The sequence below is a fragment of the Typopeltis vanoorti genome, chromosome 5 (assembly GCF_054136105.1).
Source record: "Typopeltis vanoorti isolate ZY-2024b chromosome 5, IOZ_Tvanoo_1.0, whole genome shotgun sequence".
NCBI classification, from domain to species: Eukaryota; Metazoa; Arthropoda; class Arachnida; order Uropygi; family Thelyphonidae; genus Typopeltis; species Typopeltis vanoorti.
The window spans coordinates 112,067,467-112,089,364 of NC_143553.1; the positions used below are offsets into that span (position 1 = coordinate 112,067,467).

General features: G+C 33.7%; 1 protein-coding gene across 1 annotated transcript; it reads right to left on the bottom strand.

Annotated features, from left to right (window-relative positions):
- Nucleotides 1-2,260: 2,260 nt before the first annotated feature.
- On the bottom strand, nt 2,261-7,886 carry LOC150106729 (uncharacterized). The gene is made up of 5 exons (XM_090392672.1): nt 7,759-7,886; nt 6,154-6,258; nt 5,199-5,401; nt 2,871-2,968; nt 2,261-2,346 (listed from the first exon to the last, which is right to left on the bottom strand). Exons 1-4 carry the CDS (start codon nt 7,820-7,822, stop codon nt 2,873-2,875), a joined length of 468 nt encoding a protein of 155 aa, XP_090248798.1. The 5' UTR covers nt 7,823-7,886; the 3' UTR covers nt 2,261-2,346; nt 2,871-2,872.
- Between the last annotated feature and the right edge of the window lie 14,012 nt (nt 7,887-21,898).

Below are 21,898 nucleotides of genomic sequence, written 5' to 3' on the forward strand. Positions count from 1 at the left end.
ATAAAATTTAAGACGTACTTCGTGTGTAGTGTCGAGTACAAATACAGGCCTTTCTCCCCCCCCCCCTCCTCCTCGAATGAGATTTTGACTAAGCCAACTTCATTTAATAAGCTTATAAATATGCTTTGTTTTGAAGAATACACTCTAACCAGTTTATATTCGAAACCATATGAACTATTTTATCTTCTAACCGTTTTAACGCAATTCCACTTCTGTTTTCAGTTTTGTTATCTGGAGATTAGAAAATTTGCTTAGTTGAACAAATGTATAGAGGACAGTTGTTTTAAAATACAATGATTTAAAAGTAAACAATACTTGCGAAAATAATATCTCTGATATTTGTACTGTATATGCATATATCGTTATGCAGTTAAAACTGTTTTCTATCGATCCACAAATATGATCGTATTTTAAGACGAAAATGAGATGAATTTTTCATGGGAATATTATAGAATTCATCAAGAAGCAGTAGTTATTTTGATTCACCATTGCTGAAGGAAAATGAACGAAATGTATCCACTTAAATACTTTCAAGCGTTACATGAAATTTTGAAGTTTACCTGTTTTTGTAATGGTTTTATTAAAATTTTATTGACAGCATTACAATGAATAATATATACTATATTTAACCAAGTAACTGCAGAATAGGATATTTGTTACTGTTACTATTGAATATTCAGAAAGCAATGAATTAGAGCTTCATGTTGCACTCTCTAGTGAAACTTTAAAGCGCTCATCAATTTTAAAAACAGTCAATTATTCTTCTCGATATCTCTTAAACTTAAAGGGGCAAGTAAATTTTTATTTCACTTATATACGGTCGTGAATAAGTCAAGAAGAGGGTTTAAATATGAAAAAAAATTTTATAATTAAATTTTTAAGTTAAATTATTTTTCTTATATTCTACACAATATTTGAAAAATAATCGAGAAAATATAATCCAATAAAGAAACACAGTCGTTCAATTTTATTTTGAAATCCGCCTTTTTTTACGAGCGAATAATTTTGCGAAGATCTGCAATGATTTGGCTGAATCTGAAATTATCCACATCTGTGGATTACTAGAAGTAAATATCCAAACAGTTTACATAGTTAAATGTAAATTATGTAATCTATCTGGATTAGAAGATTTGTTTTAAAAATACACTTTGGAAATTAGGTTCTTTTATCGCGAAAATAATTATTGCAAATTACTCATTCTCAATAAGTGTTGGTACTGAGTAATGTAATGTATAACATGAGAAGAGGTTCGAAATTTATTGCTAATATATTTTTGTATATTACACAAAGTTTTTGATAAACATTTCTCAGTATGATGGATGAATGAATTTGTCTGTGTTTCATTACGCGGTAGATAGTATTAAGATTTGTGAGACCACCCCCATGTTTTGGCCTCCTCAGTTGGCTTGGAAATTTCTATTTTGGTTTGCTAGGATTATTAATAACCATCAGCTGTTTAAGCTACTAATGTCCTATACGTTTATAGCGTCTGGTGGGTGGAATTTATAGGAAAGAATCATAAAACTTATATATCAACTGCATTCTAATTTTTTTGAATTCAGAATAAATATATCTAGTATTCTTTACACATATTAGTTGCCTTCAAAGACTAACCGTCATGTCAGTAGATATGTATAAGTATGTAATTTCCATATGTTGTGTATATACTGTAATTTATCTATGTTGCATATATTTTGACTAAGGCTGTCTGGAAGAAATTTATTTCATTAAAAGTTATTTCGTTATCCTTTTTTCTATTCCTGGTTATCCAAGTTGATAAACGTGTCTTTTCTTCAAGACACATCCTTGTTTTATGAAATTCCCATGAGAACATACATGTTGATAATTGTCTTTAGGTGAAAAACACGTATCATTGCAATGCTCAATCTCAACCGTCCTTCTCATTGGGCGATGAATATAGGAGAAACATAGCTGAATGGAATATTGTTTCGATATTATCTGGTAAATCGTCTTTCCACGGGACTGGTATTAAGACATTATAAGTTTGCATCTTTATTTATAAAACGTTTCAATTTTATATTTCGTAAATCACTTGTCTAAATTTGAGAGGTGTACATGAATCTCTCTATATGCTGATCTACGGATAGATCTTTGTAAATCACTCCAAATACATATTCTTAAAATATTTATTGACAATCTAAAATATAACTTTTTGTGAATAATACGTCTATTTAAATAAACATTAATATTTATCTTAGAAATCGTTTACTGATATTAAGTATTCGATTTCTACTTTTTCGTCAATAGTAACTGGATGACGTTTGAAAGTTTGTATTCTGAAATTGTATTACAGTACTGGAATTCAAGAGAGGAAGCCTTGTGAATCTGTAAAGAAAGAAAGAAAATGTATCTGGATCACACTGAAATGGATATCAAATACAGGTTGTTAAACAAAAATCTCAGTTGAATATTTAGGCCCCGTTTTGTGTAAAGTAAATACTTTGAAATATCAAAAATAATCAAATATTTGAAAATAAATGAAGGAAGGCCTAACTTGATGAGTTTCTTGCTGACTACTTATTTAATTATTATTTGTTTGAATATTTTAACGAAATTTCAGAATTCATACTTTTGAAAAGAGATTCCCATAAAGTATGTTGTATTTTTCCAAAAGAAACTGAAATCTTACTCTATTTTATGAGTCTTAGCTAAACGTTAATGAGATAAGATTATGATAAAATTAAGTAGAGACGGGATCAAAAGTAGATTATTGTATGTAATTTTCCCAAATCACTGGGGAGCAAATTTCAACGTTTTTCCAAAATATACGGTATTTAATGCTAATAAAAATAATATCATTACATTTTTTTATATTAAACCGTAATGAAGTGATTTAGATATTTACTTACGTCTATATGATAGACACGTTTCCGCAAAAGCTGACAAGAATTATCTCATAAAGAGATCCAATGATACCTATGAGAGTAATACATAGCTTGATAACACCCTGTAAGAAAAACGTTTTAATTTTACTCTTAAATGAAAGTTATGACATCTTTGCAGTTTTATAGAAACAAGCCTAATATTTATTTCTAAATAAATATTATTTAGTTTATTATTATTATTATTATTATTATATATTTTTAAAGTAGTTCCAACTCCTGTTTTAAGTTGAACGTGTTCCCAAGTAAGCCTACGTTTCACGCCAAGAACAGTGATATAAAATTCAACGAGATCGGCTAAGAAGAAATCAAATTTTGAAGTGTCGAAAAGTGAACAGAGAGGACCGTGAACAAGCGAAGAACAAAGGACGTCGCCATCTTTACAATCACGCCTCACTGCCTAAGGGAAGAAAGGTGAGTCATGAAGGGTATTAAATGCCTGGAGGGTTTATCGTCCAACGGAAATAATATAACTTGTACGAAATGCAGTTGGATTCTACACTTAAAATGTGCCGGCTTTTCAGAAACAACCGGGCAACATAAATATAAATCCGATATAACACGCGAGGAATGGAAGTGTGTACTCTGTAGGAAGAAGAAAGAAACGCACCTAAAGCAGCCACCTACGACGCAGCCGATTATACTGGAGGCAAAATCAGACGATGCAGGTGAGTCCTATAATTTCAACTCTTTACATATACTAATAGGAGACGGTCTAGAGACCATAAAAGCCAGCTTAGTAGACATTGTGCAAGAGCTCCTTAATAAACAGAACGAACAAATAACAAAACAATCTAGCGAATATGAAGATTTGGTAAAACATAATACTTTAGCAGTGATAGAAGTATTGCAAACGGTAAAAGACATTAAAATGGGCATTAAGGCACTAAATGACAGGCAACACAAGTTGATGAAAGAGACATCCGAACTCCGTTAAGAACTTCATTCTCTAAAACTACAATACGAACGTTTAAATCAGCAACAACATAAAAAAGATCTTGTCGTAAACGGTATTCCTGAAACTGCACCTACGGAAAACTTCAGAGATTGTTTTAAAATTAGGCCATGCAATTGATATTCCCCTACATCTTAACGACATTCAGACCGTAAATCGGATTCCTAGGATGAGCAAAAACCAAGGCTTGCCACGACCTGCACCAGTCATAATTCGTCTTTCGAGAAAGCCCACAAGAGACAATCTCATAAAAGCCAGCAGGCAGAGAAAACCAGTTGCCAAGGACTTGAACGCACAGCAAGAAAATACACCAATCTTCCTATCCGATAATTTAACAGCATTCAACCAGAATCTGATCTGTTGTACCAAGCCAGAAAATCAAAAATGGAAAAAAAATACCAATTTTTGTGGACCAGAGATGCGAAGATATTCATAAGGAAGTCACAAACTTTAACGTTGATACAAATTAAAAGTTCAGGAGACATAGAAAGTCTGCCACAGTGAATAAAAAAAACAATATATATATATATATATATATACACACTTTAGCTATATACAAATAATACCAGCAGGCGAATTTCGGGAATGTCCACCTTTGCCTTCGATCACTCTTGCACCCTTTCTTTCACGGGAGCTTTCCACCAACGTGCGGCTAGGTGGAATTTGTCTCCATTCCTCCATAAAAGCAGCATTGAGTTTAGTGACAGGTCGAGGTTGAAATATGAGTTTACGTAGTATTGCAATGCCACCTTTATTCGACTGCTACTATGAAATAGTACTTCCTGCTATTTATATCGGTTTTACATAATTAACAAACCTAGAGCGTTCTATTAAGTTATAGAACACTTCAAGTTTGTTAATTATAACTTAATTTAAGAGTGTATGAACAATTCTTGATGGATAGTGGGTTAAAACGGACTATTTATACAGTATATAGGCACATCACTATACTTCAGATTATGTTAATTAGCTTTGCAAATTTTACAACCCACATCCATTTGGACGTGTATATTGCCATGGATTGTGGGAAAGGTCACAATTTTTTTGAAGACTGATTCAAATACCTAGCGATAGCTAATTATTTGAATTCACAGACACAAAAATCAAAGAAATAATCGTATTTCTTTATACAAGTAGACAAAGTGTATCACCATATTGGGAAAACCTTGATTAGATGAGTCAGCTTTCATTTTTTTTTTTCGTTGTGTTCTATGAACTGTTTTTTCTACTCTACATAAAGAACTAATTCTTTTGTTGTCTTTTTTTGTCATTAAATTAACCAGTTCATGTATAATTTGCATTTGTTAAAAATCAAAACAAGAATGTTTTATAATACTTACTGTAAGCGCAGGACAAATGAAACAGATGCGCATTTCGATATTAAGAAGCAAACTTAAATTGAGCAAAGAACAGTCGCCCCATTCATCTGATGTGCTTGATTTACATGTTATACCTGTGACGTTGCAGGGTTGACATACTCCAGAAGAAGGACAGGCAAACACTTCTACTATAATGTCTGTTATGATAATAAGTATGGCGACCACTAAAATATAATGAAACTGTATTTACTTATACTATTCTGAAAGTGATATCTCATCTTTTTTAAAGTACATAAATTGATATAAATGGTTTAAACCTAAGCAAAATAATTTAATTGGATGACATATCTCTGAAGTATCGGACTACTACACTAAACAATACAAAGAAAGGATGACACTTGAATCCGACAGTAGAGAAGAATACAAATCGGTACATCGAAAAATTTCATCTAATTAATTTTGTGTCATTTTCTCAAAACGTATTTAAAATACATCTGTAACGTATCCAATGATTTGGATTGATTTTATTTATTTCTTTATTTTTGATTTCCATCCATGAAAGCTTATTAGAAAACCCACGTATATTTGTACAGTGAGTAGGTTGGCTGAGGGATTATTTTTCATGTGTATCAATTTTATATATTTTAATAAATGATTTTAATTGAAGAAACCTGATACCGTGGAAACCTGCATTAAAGAAAAAAGGTAGAGATTTTCAAGCCAATGTGCGGCAAACTTCAGGTGCACAGTTACTCTTGCAATTCGAACCCGCTGTCTACTGGTTGCAGATCAGGTACGATAACAAATCTGCTTATTAGGCATGTAACTAGGATTACCTTTGCATTTGAAATTTCATTCAAATATAAAACGGTTTCCCATTTGATCATATTACATATATTTCGCTACTAAGAAAGTAGACATGAAATGAAAATAATGATGCATTCATTTATAAAAATAAATAAATATTGTCACTCACTTCCCTTAATTACGACGCATTGTGGTCCTGGTTTCACTGGACAAGAGTCAGTCGTAAGCAAGTCACAGTCTCCAAGAGTGCATGATGCTACATCTATCGGTTGTTCTTTGTTTAAAATAACAAAATAACATACAATCAGAAAAATCATTTGCTCAGTAAAAAGGCAATAACTAAATATGAAAATACCGATAATGTGTTACTATAAACTTCATTCAATATCATCACTAATAAGAGCAATATATTATGAAAAGTGAGGGGTATGCGCAGACATTTTTTTTTATTGTGAGAAATTCACATCACACTATCAGGTTTTATTGTCAGCCGATATTTGAAGTGTAAAAATTATTTCTAATTTTCGGAAGAGAATTGGTAATATTGGACTCCCGTGCTCTTTTCATACTTTTTAATAATGGAGGTGGGTTTCTTGGTGATGTATGAATATTGCTTTGTATTGATTTTGGAGATGTTCTGTCGAATTCGGAATGTGGCTTCGAATAACCGGCGCAGTGATTCCAAAATTATTCGCAAAATTTCATTTTCTATTAATCTTTTTGATAATAAGTGTAATCGGTATCTGATGCTGTATGGTCAGGTTCCATCACACTACCGAAATGTAGAATACTGTTTTACATAGCATCAGTGCCCAAGTTTAAATCTTTATAATTTCATGGACACACATGAACTGACATCCATACCACGAAACGTTCTCGCTTTTTCTTAGACACTTCCCACCTAAAATCTATAATTACAATTTCATCAATAACATGAACATCTTACAAATATTGCGCATAAGTATCCACGGTGCTACTGTTCGGATAGTACTTATTTCACTAATTCCGCAGTTCAAGTTCTGAACATATCAGCCGAAGCCATCGACAATTCTATTTAATAAATGTGGACACATATCGCTTTTCCTTAAAAATATTGGCACTAAAGACTCTACATCCCATTTATATCGTGCACGATTATCCTTACAGAACTTCTAGTTTAAAGTGCTATATGTCTCCTATTTCCAAATAAAATTCAGTAATTTATGAGCTAACTGAGATATTCACGTAATCTCGTTTGCCCCCTACTAATTTCAGACTTCGTCTATCAGGTTTTTTTTTTTTGACCGGCGCCTTGGGCACTGTGTTTTTCTCATAATTAATAAATCTTTACAGGCATGACTTTCTTAAAAAAAATACACTGAAGGCTCTAGATGTCATCGCTCTCTCTCTCTCTCTCTCTCTCTCCCTCTCTTTCTATATATATGATAAATTCAAACTATTTTCTTTCCACTGCAGATTCAAAGTCTCTCCCATTGCTGGAGGTTTTGGGTCTACTACTCCAATGGTGTTCCAGTCCATATTTGGAAAGGACAAACAAAAACATCCATGCCACGGCCTCATCGATGGAGAGCAGATATGCTGACCACTCGTCCAACCAGACCGCCCCCCCCACACACACACAGAGAGAGAGAGAGAGTCTGTAGTTTAAGAAGGAAATGATATGCCCTTCGTGCAAACGGCTGAAGATGCTTTAGCTAGGTACTCTCCGAGGGGATTCTAGGAATTAGTGTGATGTGATTCATTAGCACAGAACAAATAAACAGTGTATGCTTACCTCCGGAGTGAGCTGTGTGAGAGAACATGGCAGCCAGAATAGTGAACACTATGATTCCCTTCATGGCTTCAGATATGATGATGCAGAGACAGAGAGAGATGCCCGCCGATTCCAAAGCAATACTGACTTCTAACAAATTCCTTGATTGAGACGTATAAAGACTTGCATGTGTTTTTCTGTCACGAGAGTTTATTTGAGCAAATAGGTTCAAATATGAAATGTGGATGCTGATTGGTTTGAACTTAATATGATGCGTTGGTATTTGCTATCTTAATTTTGATTAGCAAATCTGGAAATGAACCGTCATTCAGCACTACCGATGACGCAAATATGAAGTTAAGAAATATAGACTAACGTTTCGCACTGCATGATAGTATGACTCATATAAAACGTAATATACGATTAACACAAAATAAATTAAAATACGATAGAACTTCATATAATGTGCGAATTGCAAAGCACAGGAAAGAATATTTTACGAAACATGAAATTTTGACCCGATAATGTTCATGGTACTCAATGAAAGATCAAACGAAAATTATGTACGGTGATGAGCGAATACAAAGAATAAGGAGAAGAGTACAGTCTGAAGGAGTAAGACGTGATTTGGCATGAACTCTCTTTAGTGAGCACATCAAAATCGTGTAAATATTGTGTAAATTTACACAATATTGTGTAAAAACCTGTTTGCCCCTGCCGGTCGAGTTTCTCGAGTTGATGGGAAGAAAAACCTACATTCCAGGAGAGAAAAACCTGCTTGCCCTTGGTGTAAATATATATATATATATATATATATATATATATATATATATATATATATATATATATATATATATATATATATATATATATATAACTGCACAACTCACTCCCGCATTTCATACATTAAAAAATATTGTGTTACGGTTAGGAACCTCGAGATAGGGCCACTTGTTGTTATTATTACTATTATTATTATTATTATTATTATTAATAGTAGTAGTAGTATTGTTGTTTCTGTTGTTATTTTTTAGTTTGAGTGTAGTTAGTTTTACGTTTTAATAAAAAAGAAACATATCTTAATAGCCACGTTTGTTACCCCACAATCTAGAAAGTTAAAGTTGGAATACCTGGATTTTAAGTGAACTATGCGATGACATACATATGTTAATTATGTACACAAAAATCTCCCAGCACTATTCTTTAAAATGTACCACGTACAAGTTATGTCACCTTCAAATACTTCCAGCTATACTTCTTCACCACAATACTTAATGAAAATACTAAACGCATTAAAAACCATGCTGATCGCAACAATAGCTTTCCAGAGCCTCGCCTTTTAATCCATCAACATATACCAATAAACCTCTTCTACCGTAACACATTTTAGACATTGCACTATCATGCTAAGAACCCCCCCCCACACACACACACATTAATTATATACGCAACCTATACACAAGATATAGATGTCTATATCTTGTGCATAGGTATTTGAGCAAATGTATCGTACTGGCTTCCACAAGCCCTATCCCAAATTCACCGCAGTGCATACTCGTGAGCTGTGAGGAACCTTAACGAACGTTATCAGAAGTGTATATATACTTCCAGAAAGACCACATAGCTCTGAAAGCTACAAGAAAATATTTCGTAAATACGGGTGGAATTTTCTTGTTGGATTATGCAGACTGCCAGTGAACGTGAACAACGATCGTTAAAAACATCATACGGTGGTATCGGAAGCAACCAGCAACGGAATAACTAAAGAAGAAATGAAACGACGAAATCCTGTTGATTGGCTCGTAGAATGTCAGGCTGCTCTAGCCTGACATCCTACGTGCAAAATACAAAGAATTATCTTATTAAATTGAGAATCATAACAATGAACTTTCTACAATAATAAAGGAAAGGCAAAGGAATAAAGTATATTGATGTCGTCGTTAATTATTCGAGAAGAAAATGTACATTTATAATTGGCAACTGAACTCGAGAACTGTTCAACGTAATATTATTAGCTTTAAATTTATATCACTCATTTTTATGACACGTCGCATTAATCAAGTGGCGAAATTGTTCTCTTTAAATGTAAAAGTTAAAGAGATTATACTAAAAAGTTAGTATAATCCCAAATATGGAAAGGGATAAAAACTTATTTATCTACTGCAATTACTAGTACTACTACTACTACTACTATTAATAATAATAATAATAACAATTCTTATTCTTATTCTTGTTATTATTAGTGATAGTTCACAACAAGTTAATAAATGACACTGATAGGTAAAAACTGTCATTCACTTTAGAAATGGACGAACATTCGAAAACTAGATGCGGACTCATTTTTCGATAGATGAAGAAATAAAATTTTGCAACGTTCACTCGTTTTCTGGCAACGCATATTTCATATGATGACTAACTGCAAGAGGATGTTCGTGATGAGTTGGTTTATGGAGATTACGCAGTATAATGAGAGATTCTTATAATCAAATTCTCATTACGTATTCTGATGAAGTATCACACACACACACACGAATTGTAATTTGTCACTATACGAATGATCTCTTTTAGCATTAGTCATGATAAATCAGTCATAATATTCTTTCTTATTTTCGTATACAGCTAATTCTTTTGTATGTATTTGTATAATGCCTTTAGAGCCTCAGTAACTCAGTCGTCGATGACCTTTTTTAAGGAAAACACTGAAGTTGGAATTCATTTTGAACGCGAGATGCGATGAAATAAAAAACAATTTTGATAATTTAAATTCCATACTCTTACGAAAGGGGTAACCAAAATAAAATTAAATAACATCAAAAAACGAATCAGTAAAAATTATTATCCTTATATGAATACTTCCAAATTCACAGAGAAATCAAGCAGAGAGAGAGAGAGAGAGAGAGAAAGAGAGAGATGTGAAACCAGTGTATATGATGTCATATCTGCTGTGCTAAGATGCATGAATAAAATATTCATGGTATTATAATACTATCAAAGAAAAGTATGAACAAAGTGAAATATAAGCAATGAAAATTAAAGGAGTAGAACGATGTTTAAAGCGGTTCTAGAAATTAGTAAAATGGTAATATATATCAATTTAATATCATTCTTTAATTAAGAAATGATTGTGAAACATTGATAATTGAGATGGTAAAGAATATCCACGAATGTACAATTTCAAAAGCACTCGGCAATATATACATGATTTAAGTGAGAATGTCTTCATTTTAAGATTACAAATATGTTTAAAGTAATTGAAATGTCAAATTTAGAGATTTAAAACCATTAGAATTTTTTCCAAAAAAAAAACTGAATTGCGAAATTGCTGATTATGAACTGCTTCCAGTTATTGATTTATTTTATGGTTTTCTCTCATCTCATCTTCCTTTTACTCTCTTTTACCTTGCAGTGTTGAGGGTTTGTTAATCATCGGACCTAAACCGTTCACAGGATAAGATGCTCAGCGCTGTACGCTCCTGTGTATCCTATGTCCGTAGTGTTGAGTTCTCAAGGCCGGTTTGTCTGGTTTTCGGGATGAAAAATCCCAGGATAAACTGGGAAAATACCCTGCTGTCCATGCCCAAGACCTGCTAACTTGGCTATGGCTGAGGAAGATCCTTAAGTTCCTCACGTCTCCGAAGGAATCGAACCTAGGACATTCCTTCCCCAGGCATGTGGTTGCGAAGTGCACAACCACTAGTCTAACCGAGCGGACTATAATTTAATATAAAAATAATTTATTTATTTATTTATTTATTTATTTTGTTTATTTATTTATTTTATTTTACAAATTTGGAAATATGGTTTCGGAGTATTAAATTATCTTTCTGATAAATTTTATACAGAGTAGCTATGGATGAACCTCCGTAGTTCAGTTGGTGTAAACCAGCCCTTTGGTTGGATAGATCGAAATTTCGTCTGTGATATGAAACCCATCATCAAATGTGTTCGTATGATGAATTAACCCCTTTTATATGAAGTTCAGAATTTCTTTTATTTGAAATTCTGTTTTTCGTCCCTCACACCAGGAAAATTGGCCAGAAGAGTACACGCAATATGCAGATATAGGACACTACAGGGATAAGAATTAATCACCGTATTCCAAGCGACTGTTGCAAGCGACGAAATTCAGGAAGACAGTAGCTAAGAGTCGAATACAAAGTTGATTTTTAGAGATGTTCAGTGAAAGGTTGTGAACATTAATTACTACAATTACACCATTCTAAGTTAACATTGTTATTTTCATCATGTCTTCTTACTCTCTACAAAAAGATACTAAAAATCGGATGTTAAATGCTTCGATAATAAAAGTGAGGCACAAAATACGCTAACTGAAACGTGTGTGAATGTGCATGTGTGTTCATCTAATGCATTTTACATACAGTAATAAATTCACAACAAGGAAATTATCTCTTTTTTAGGGTGGAGTAGTATTGTTCTCTTTCTGGGACCGAAGGAAAAAAAAAACTTGTTAGTGTTTTTTAATTATTTTATCATTTATATTGTATAATTCAAGAGATGACAAAACTATAATAATCATTTATTATGATACGTAATTTATTGGAAAATAATATTATTTACATACGACAAATATTTTAAGTGTTGTTCAAATATTTTAGATGGAAATATATGTCATTATCGAACATGTAATCACAGGTTCTAGTGTAGGTAGTTATGGTCACAGCGACAGACTCTTTCAGAATTGAAGGCAACATGTTTTATGAGCCTATTGTTTATGAACCTGAACACATGTTTCTTAGAATACAAAATATTAAAGTATGAATGATACCAGGATCCGTTATGATGTTATATATCTATTTTTGACATCTTTTATGTAAAACACGTAATTTAGCGAAGAAATAATTTTTTTTATTACATATGATACGTACATTACATACATTTGATTACATATGATACAACACTATATACATTTGATTACATATGATACAACAATACATAGATTTGTTAGAAATCTTCACATTATATGTTCCAGATTTTCAGAAACAACATGGCAATGCAAATCCAATGTCAAACGAGAGGAATGAAAGTGCTTATACTGCAGAGAGAACAAAGAAACGCCGGCAATCAAGGCGCAGCTGATTAAGCAAGAGGCAGAATCTGACGATGAACTAAATAAATAAAACATAACGGTCAGTCTTATAATTTGAATTACGTAAATTGATTACTAGAAAAAGGTTTAGAGAATATAAGAGCCAGCTTAGTACATCTTGTCCAATAACTCTTTGATAAACAGAATAAAAAAATAACAAAAAAAATTAGCGAATATTAAGAGTTGGTTAAATTTAATAATTCAACAGTCGAAGAATCTTACAAACGGTAAAAGACATTAAAACCATTAACCCTAACTGATAAGAAAAATAAATTGATGAAAGATACATCGGAACTCCGTTAAGAACTTAATTCCCTAAAACTACAATACGAACTTTTAAATCAACGTCAACATAAAGAAGACCTTGTCATAAACGGTTTTCCAGAAACTGAATTCACAGAAAATCTTAGAGAGGTAGTTTTAAAGTTAGGCTATGTAATTGACATCCCCCTACAGCGTAATGATATTAAGACTATAAATCGGATTCCCAGGAGGAACAAAAATCAAGGCTTGCCACGACCTGCAGCAGTCATAGTTCATCTGACAAGTAAGGCTACAAGAGACAATCTCACAAAAGCCAGCAGACTGAAAAAACCAGTCGTCAAGGACTTAACCGCATCCGACGACAACACACCAATCTTTCTATCTGAGTATTTAACACCTTCCAATCAGAATCTGTTGTAGCAAACAAGAAAAGCAAAAATAGAAACAAATTATCAATTTTTGTGGATCAAAGACGGCAAGATATTCTAGAGAAAGTCACAAACTTCATAGTCTAATCAAATAAAAACCCTCGGAAGACATAGATAAGCTGCCAGAGTGAAACGAAAGACTCCAATTTAGTTCAAAACTAAAACCTCAACACAACCAAAATGAATGTGAACCATCGAATAGATGTAATTACACCAGAATACACCAGCAATTGCACTTTCCATTTGTGTAATGCATGAAAACAACACAAAGTACAAGCGAGAGGACTCTCAATCTTGCATATTAACATTAGAAGCATGCGAAAACATTGGTTATTGTTACACACTTATCTGATGAATTACACCGATATTATTGATATATTGGTCCTAACTGAAGTATCCATAACTAATGACGAAGCGACTGCTTTCCAAATTCTAGGCTTCCAACAACATAGATCATGACGCCAAACAAAAAGAGGGGATGGAATATTAGTATTTATCGAATAATTAATTAATAGCAAAAGAAATTGCCACCAATAAACAGCATCCCATAATACTAAATGCTATTTTCAGGTCACCAAACTTAAACATGATAAAATTCTTGCACGAACTCAATTGCTGGCTTTCACGCCAAGAAATATACTCAACCGAATACCTAATGATAATCGGCGACATATACATAAATATTGCAAACGAATACCAGAACAATACTGTACAATACCTAGACACGCTATCCATGTATAATCTAATACCAACAAAAACATCATGTACTAGGGAAGAAATATTCGGAAATACTATCACTGCTTCCTGCATAGATCATATAAACGTCCGAGCACTTTATAACTGAGGCAGTCATAAAGTGCAAAGTAGCAGACCATTACTTCACAGCTCTAAACCTGCAGACTAAGACAATATCAATGCAATGTCCCACAGAAGAAAAGCAACACAAAACAATAATAGACGAAGAAATAGTCAAATGAGAAATAAGAAAAACCTCCTTGGACAGATATCTTATACAACAACATTAAACTCACACTGGAGGAAATATATAAGAAAGCTACAAAGAAAGTCAGAATTCGTTCAAAAACAACACAAAATCCTTGGATAACAAATAATTCTAGAAATACGCAGAAAGGACGCTCTATGAAAAGAATTAAAGCGACATCAAAATAACGCAGCTTTAAAAACTGAATATAAGATAACAAGGAATCGCCTTACAACACAAATAAGAAATGCAAAACGAAACTACTACAGAGACAAATCAACCTCTGCACAAAACAACATGAAAGAAACCTGGCATCTGATCAACGAGATGCTGGATTGTGCTACCAGCATCACTGCCTCCGAAAACATAAACCTTAGATTCATGAAAGACGCAAAACCTATCCAACAACTAGCAAATGATTTTAACCAATACTATGCAGACTCCATTCAAAAACTGTATAGAAATATTCCCCCAATCACAAAACCTGATCTTCCACTTGGACGACAATCAAAACAGACAATATGGTTCCCAACCATAAAAGAAGCAGAACTTCTCTCTGTAATACATCAAATCACAGCAAACAAAGGCACAGGAATTGATGGAATAACACCTGAGGATATCAAGCAACATGCAACTATCTTAGGTCCTATCCTACTAAAATTAAAGCATATACAGAGACCTTTCATATTATCCCCAAAACACAATACGGTTTACAGAAAAATAAGGGAACAATATTTCTCTTTGAAACACTTTACAGACGTAATTAATACCGCCTTAGACAAAAACAAAATTGCCATGGTAGTCTTTATTGATCTAACTAAAGCATTTCATACACTCACACATGAAACCTTGTTAGAAATGTTGAGGCATGTTGAAATAGACGGGCCTTTGCACAGGTGGTTTACGAACTACCTCCAAAATAGAAAGCATATCACACGTATGGGATCAAACCGAAGCAGAGAGCTACCAGTAACCTGTGGGGTGCCACAGGGAGCCGTACTCTACCCAAATCTATTCAACCTATACACGCACGATATTAATCAGCTACCACTCAAAGGCAAGATATTCCAATACGCTGACGATACAGCGATAATATCTATCCATAATAACGCAAGCATAGCCGAAAGAAATATGCATCATGACATAAATATGATCACAAACTGGCTCAAGAAAAACTCCATACACCTAAACTCAGATAAGACAAAATTAATGATACTCAGAAAAAATCCACTGACTCAACCAGTTGATAACAAATATATAATCATCCACATCCACTCTCCAACATACAAAATACACAGAACAGTAAAACCACTACAATCACTCAGGTTGAACCAATACGATACCTTGGAAATTACTTCGTTGCGGATATGAACTGGAATAGCCACATAAACCGTCTACACAAACTCAGAACAACAACTGGCAAATTCTACAGGTTAAAAGACATAGTTCCCACTCGTCTAAAAATACTAATATACAAAGCACTATGCCAATTTATACTAAGATTCGCAATAACAACATATTCTTTTCTCTGCACCCTACAAATAAATAGATTAATGCCGTTATAGTACAAAATGATAAAACTGATCTTTTGGGAACAAAGAGACAATATCAACTTTATATACACTCTAATGTCAGAACACGAAATACTGACAGCAAACCACTTACGTCACAATATTTTTTGTTATTTGTTTTTATAATAACAATCACAGTAATAATTTACAATTATATTGTTCAGCGTTACATAAGTTATATAATATTACGGGGGTACTTAACGGTCAAGCTGTATAATTGAGAGGAGATCTCCACATAGCCTTCGAAGGAATGCGGAGAACCGACCAGGGCTTATGAGTTAATGTCCAATCCTCACCTTCTCGTGGTGCACCCAACAGGGATTGGACATTAGGTGAGGATTGGAAGGTCAGACCTGGATACTTATCGAACGAGGATGGGCTGGCAATTTGGGATTTAGCTGACCAAATTTTATTCTTATGGCGTAAACCAATATAGAAAATAATGGTTCAACATGACCAAATTTCATGCTGGCTGAGGCTTCGCCCGGTTAAACAAGGCCCCCATTGTTTTTGTCAGGGAATCGGCGGAAAGCGAAAAGTCACCTACTGGAACAAATCTGAAAACACACCCCAACTCAACATCACCAGAGTTAAAGATTGGTACTATCAAGAAAAGAAGCATGGACGGCAAAGAAATGGAGCTATCTGAGGAATTAGATAAGGACCAGATCGACATAATAGGGGCGACTGAAACAAAAAAGACGAAAACTGGTGAGATATTTCTGAGCAATAAATACAAAATGTTATATTCAGTAAATGACAATCAAGGAAAAGAAGGAATAGCCATAGTATTCAACACAAAATAAACAAAATAAGATATGACTAATCTTCTTGAATGGCAGGCAGCCTGATGCAGAGTGATGTCGGCAAATATCAGAATGGGGAATAGGAAAATGAAACTTATTTGTGCCAATGGTCCCACAGAAGGTTCTACTAAGGTAGAAGTGGAGGAATTTTTTTCTTGCTTTAGAAAAAGCAACTGGCACAATAAAAAAGGAAAAGTTGGTCCTTGTTGAGATCTAAATAGCAGAGGAGGAAATGATCCTCAGACATAAAAAAATATTTTGGGAATATTTGGAGAAAAGAACAAAGCTAATAATAATGGCAAATACCTGTTGGATATCTGCTCAGGACATGGACTGGTTATTACTAACACCATGTTCCAACATAAAAATGTACACAAATTCACACGTAGAGAAGAGGAGAGCAATAAGAAAAGTCTCATTGACTATGTTATTGTTGATAGTCATGTTTTCTCCCTGGAGCAGGACACCAGAGTGTACAGAGGATTTGAAATTGGAAGCGATCACTATTTAGTATTGAGCAGGATAAAATTGAATTTCATATTGAAAAATAACGTGCAAGAAAGTTTTAAAGCGAATAAAAGTTGAGCAGCTCTCAGATGTGAACTGTAGACTAAAATACACAACGATTATTGAAAACAAAATTAAAGAGTTTGAGAACAGGAACCAAACCTTGGAGATTCAGTGGCTTGAAGAAAGCCCTGATTGATTCAGCCAGAGAGGCATGTCGTGAGGTTGTCTGCAAGGATATAAAAATCAGAACTCCATGGTGGACACAGGAAGTTAAAAAGGCAGTGAAGAAAAAGAAGAAAACATATCAGAAGTTCCTGGCAATAAGTCAGTTTTTTCTCTTAGAGAATACAGAGACAAATGTAAGAAAGCGAAACACTGTGTAAAACTAGCTAAACAAAAGTCATGGGAGGACTTTGGTAAGAACATAGAAAATAAATATCAAGAAGGTGGCAAGATATTCTGGAGGTTGTTGAAGAAGCTTTGAAATGGAGGAAAGAGTGCTGTAATAGGAGTTAGAGATGATAATGGTGACATGAAAACAGGAGAAAAAGAGATCCTTGAAGTATGGAGTAATTACTTCGAAAAATTGATAAATGAAACAAGAAGTGATAGCACAGCAGCAAAAAACACTCAACAGGCATACAGTCAGGAGTACATATCCATACTTCAAGTAGAAAACGCCATCAAAGGCTTGAAATGTGGAACAGCAGCAGGAATAGATGATATTCGACCAGAAATGCTGGAGTATGGTGGTATAAAACTCTTACTGGGCTGCACTGCATAGTTCAGAAAGCCTGGACAGAGAGATGAATTCCCGATGATTGGAGTAGAACTCTAATAGTACCCATATATAAAAAGGGAAATAAAACTGAATGTGAGAATTATAGAGGTGTTTCCCTACTGAGTGTTCCTGTGAAGATCTATGCAAGTACACTTGAGAAACGGTTGAGAAGAATTGTCGAAGAAAGCTTAGTGAAGGACAAGCTGGATTCAGGCCAAATAGAGTTGTCAGGATCAGATCTTCACTTTACGACAAATAGTGGATAAGTCATGGGAATATAACAAAGATCTCTATTTTGTCGATCTGGAAAAGGCATATGACAACGTGCCAAGAGAGAAGCTATTCAATATGCTACAGTTATGTGATGTGAATGGGGCATTATATCAAGCAATACTTAGTCTTTATTTGAGATGTAAGTCAGCAGTTAGAATTGAAGGAAGTAGAGGAAGGTGGTTTAATGTTAAATCTGGTGTGAGACAAGGATGCACATTATCTCCTCTGTTATTCGTTATCTATATGGATGATCACATTATGAAGGAAAGTGGTATTAAACATGATATCAGAATTGGAGATGTTAATGTCAGCTCTTTGCTTTATGCGGACGATGTTATACTTCTGAATAAATCCGCTACAAGTTTGCAAGATTCCCTGACTAAATTGAATAACTGTTGTAATAGATATGGTATGAAGGTCAGCATTAAAAAGACAAAGACAATGAAAATAGATAGAATTGTTGAAAATATCAACTGTGTTGTGAACGGGGAACCTGTGGAACAAGTAAAACATTTCACCTACTTTAGGCACGATTTTTAATGAAGATAGTAAATTAAATATGGAAATAGGCAACAGAATCAACAAAGCCGGTATGGTAGGAAGTCAATTGAATAAATTCATATGGAATTAGAGAGAAATTAGTCAGAACACTAAATTAGTTGTATACAAGGCAGTGTTTAAATCAGTGTTAACTTATGGATCTGAGAGCTGGGTCAGAAGTAAAACACTTGACCACAGACTAGAAACTGCAGATATGAGAGTTCTGAGAAAGTTAGAGGCGTGAACAGATGGCATCAATGGCAATATCATATTAAAAACGAGGATATTAGGAAAGATCATCTTGACATTGTCAGCATCCAGGAATGCGTTAGCAGAGCTAATCTCAGGTGGTCCAACCTGGCAGAGAGCAAGCGGTCTCTGCCAGGTTGGCAGGAAAACGACCCAGAGGAAGACCAAGATATAGGTGGGTTGATACGATACAAAGTGCCTCAGACGATAGAAATATAAGATCTGATAATGTTGGAGTCTTGACAAGTAACAAACTGATTTGGAGGAAAATTGTAGATAGGAAGTTAGTAATGATTAAACTTTTTCATGTAGTACTATCATATCCTTTACACCCGTTGAGGGTACATGTCAGGAATTTGATGATGATAATTGATGAATGTTGCAGTATACTATTTTTTTCCCAAGTTTGAAAAGGTGTGATTATAACAACAGTATTTACACATATGCAATAAAAATATTATATTTCCTAATTCTCACAAACATACAGTGTAAACTCCTTATTTACATTTTTTTATTAGATTACATTACATACATTTGATTACATATGATACAAAATTACTTACATTTGCTTACATATAATACATACATTACATCCATTTGTTTACATACGATACATACTTTTTTTTTTTAATCTTTTATCTTGGATGAGATGTAATTTCTTAGCTTTCATCCTCGAAAGGTAAGAAATTACATCTTATTTCTTACATTTTAGAAAGGTAAGAAATAAGATGTAATAAGATCTTACATGTAATAAGAAATAAGAAATAAAGAAGCTTATATGTAGGCTTATCTGAGGATGGCACCAGTTGGTTATTATTTATTGGTGTTTGCTGTGTTGGGAAGCTACGAAATGTATGATTGAGAAATTGGCGCGCACGCGCACGCACACACACACATGCAATAACTTGGAATGTATTGATGCGAATAATAATAATAAAATAATAATAATAATAATAATAATAATAATAAAATAATAATAATAATAATTTTACAGAGTAATAGGTAAATTAACCAATTTAGCAAATACTTGAAAAATCCGATCAGACTTCAAATAAATCTGTCATTATCTCTTTCTGAGTAGGGCTCCTTAGGGTAAACGACAAAAACCTATACTAAGACATTTCTTTGAAAAATGTAGATTTCAAAATCGGAATTCGACACCCTGGCACTCAGGGTACACTTTCTAATCATTTTCAAAGGATAGTGTCATTAAAGGGAGATATTAGTTTCTGTTTGCTAACAGACATATCAGCCTGAAGATATTGTGAAATGAAAACGGTCGTTTTCATTTACGGTGAACTTACATTTACATTTTAATATGACGCAAAAACTTCACTAATGAGACGTTTGCTATGAGCGAGTCTCTCGAATATTTCGATATCATCCATCTGTTTCTATTTCCTTTGTTTCTCTATACTGTCGTAAATATCGCTGTAGTTCAATGCGGCATATCTATTTTGGAACGATAATAAGCAACTTAAAAACACACATCATTAATGTGTTTTAACGAAAACAGTGTACAATACCATTTAGCATGTAAATAAATTGCTTGTTTTTCTCATGAATTGGGTTTGTGATGCGAATAATTATTTTATAAATGCTCTCTAATAGTCGTGTGATCGCAAAACTCATTTCGCAGTGCTAAGCGACAACTATACCTCCCGTAGCTCAGTCGATATAGATTGCAGCCCTTTGGCTGAAAAGAGCGGGTTCGAATCGAGGAAGCGAATAATCTTTATCAGGGCATTTCAACTAAAGATGAGTTAACCCTTCCAAGGAAATAGGTTATTTTCCGCAAACCGGAAAACTGGACAGCAGAACACGCACAATTTATTTACAAAGAATATTTAGCCATATTGCTGACAACCTTATACATGTATGTTTACGAAATTCAAAGATACCTGGTAGTTAGTGCGTAAGTGCCTGTTAAAAAACCATTGATGAGAGTAATGATGCTACATCTGTATTACATATAATGCGCAATTTTGACTCCTTTATATCATATCAAGATGCAGGAGCATTCAACATTCGCCTTCAGTCTCATCTTGTAGAGAATAAGAAGATATGACGAAAATAACAATGTTAACTTAGAATGGTGTAATTTCTAGAAATCAAAGTTCACAACTGTTCAGTGAACAGTTTTAAAGTTTTTACAGTGAACGAAACTGTTCAGTGAACAGTTTCGTTCACTATAAAAACACCAACAGCTTCGTCTTCAACTCTTGGCTATTTTTGCTGATTTTCGCTTATTAGAAGAAAGACCCACATTATAACAGTGCGGTCACTTTGAATACGGTGAGTAATTCTTAGCGCTACCGGTTTGACTGTTCTGAGAGACGAAAAACTGAATTTCTTATACAAAAAAAAATTAATTAATTAATAAAAAATATATGTACAAAAATCCTCACCTTCATATAAGAGAGGCTAATTCATCATATGAAAACATTTGATGAAGGGTTTCAAATAATAGACGAAATTTGGATCGATCCAAGCAAAGTGCTGGTTTTCACCAACTGAACTCATCTTTAGCTACTCTCTATAAAATTTAACAAAAAAAAAAAATTAATATTCAAAATCCCAAAACTAAATCAGTAACTGGAAGCAGTTCATAATCAGCAATTTAGAAATTCAGGTTTTTTGAAAAAAATTC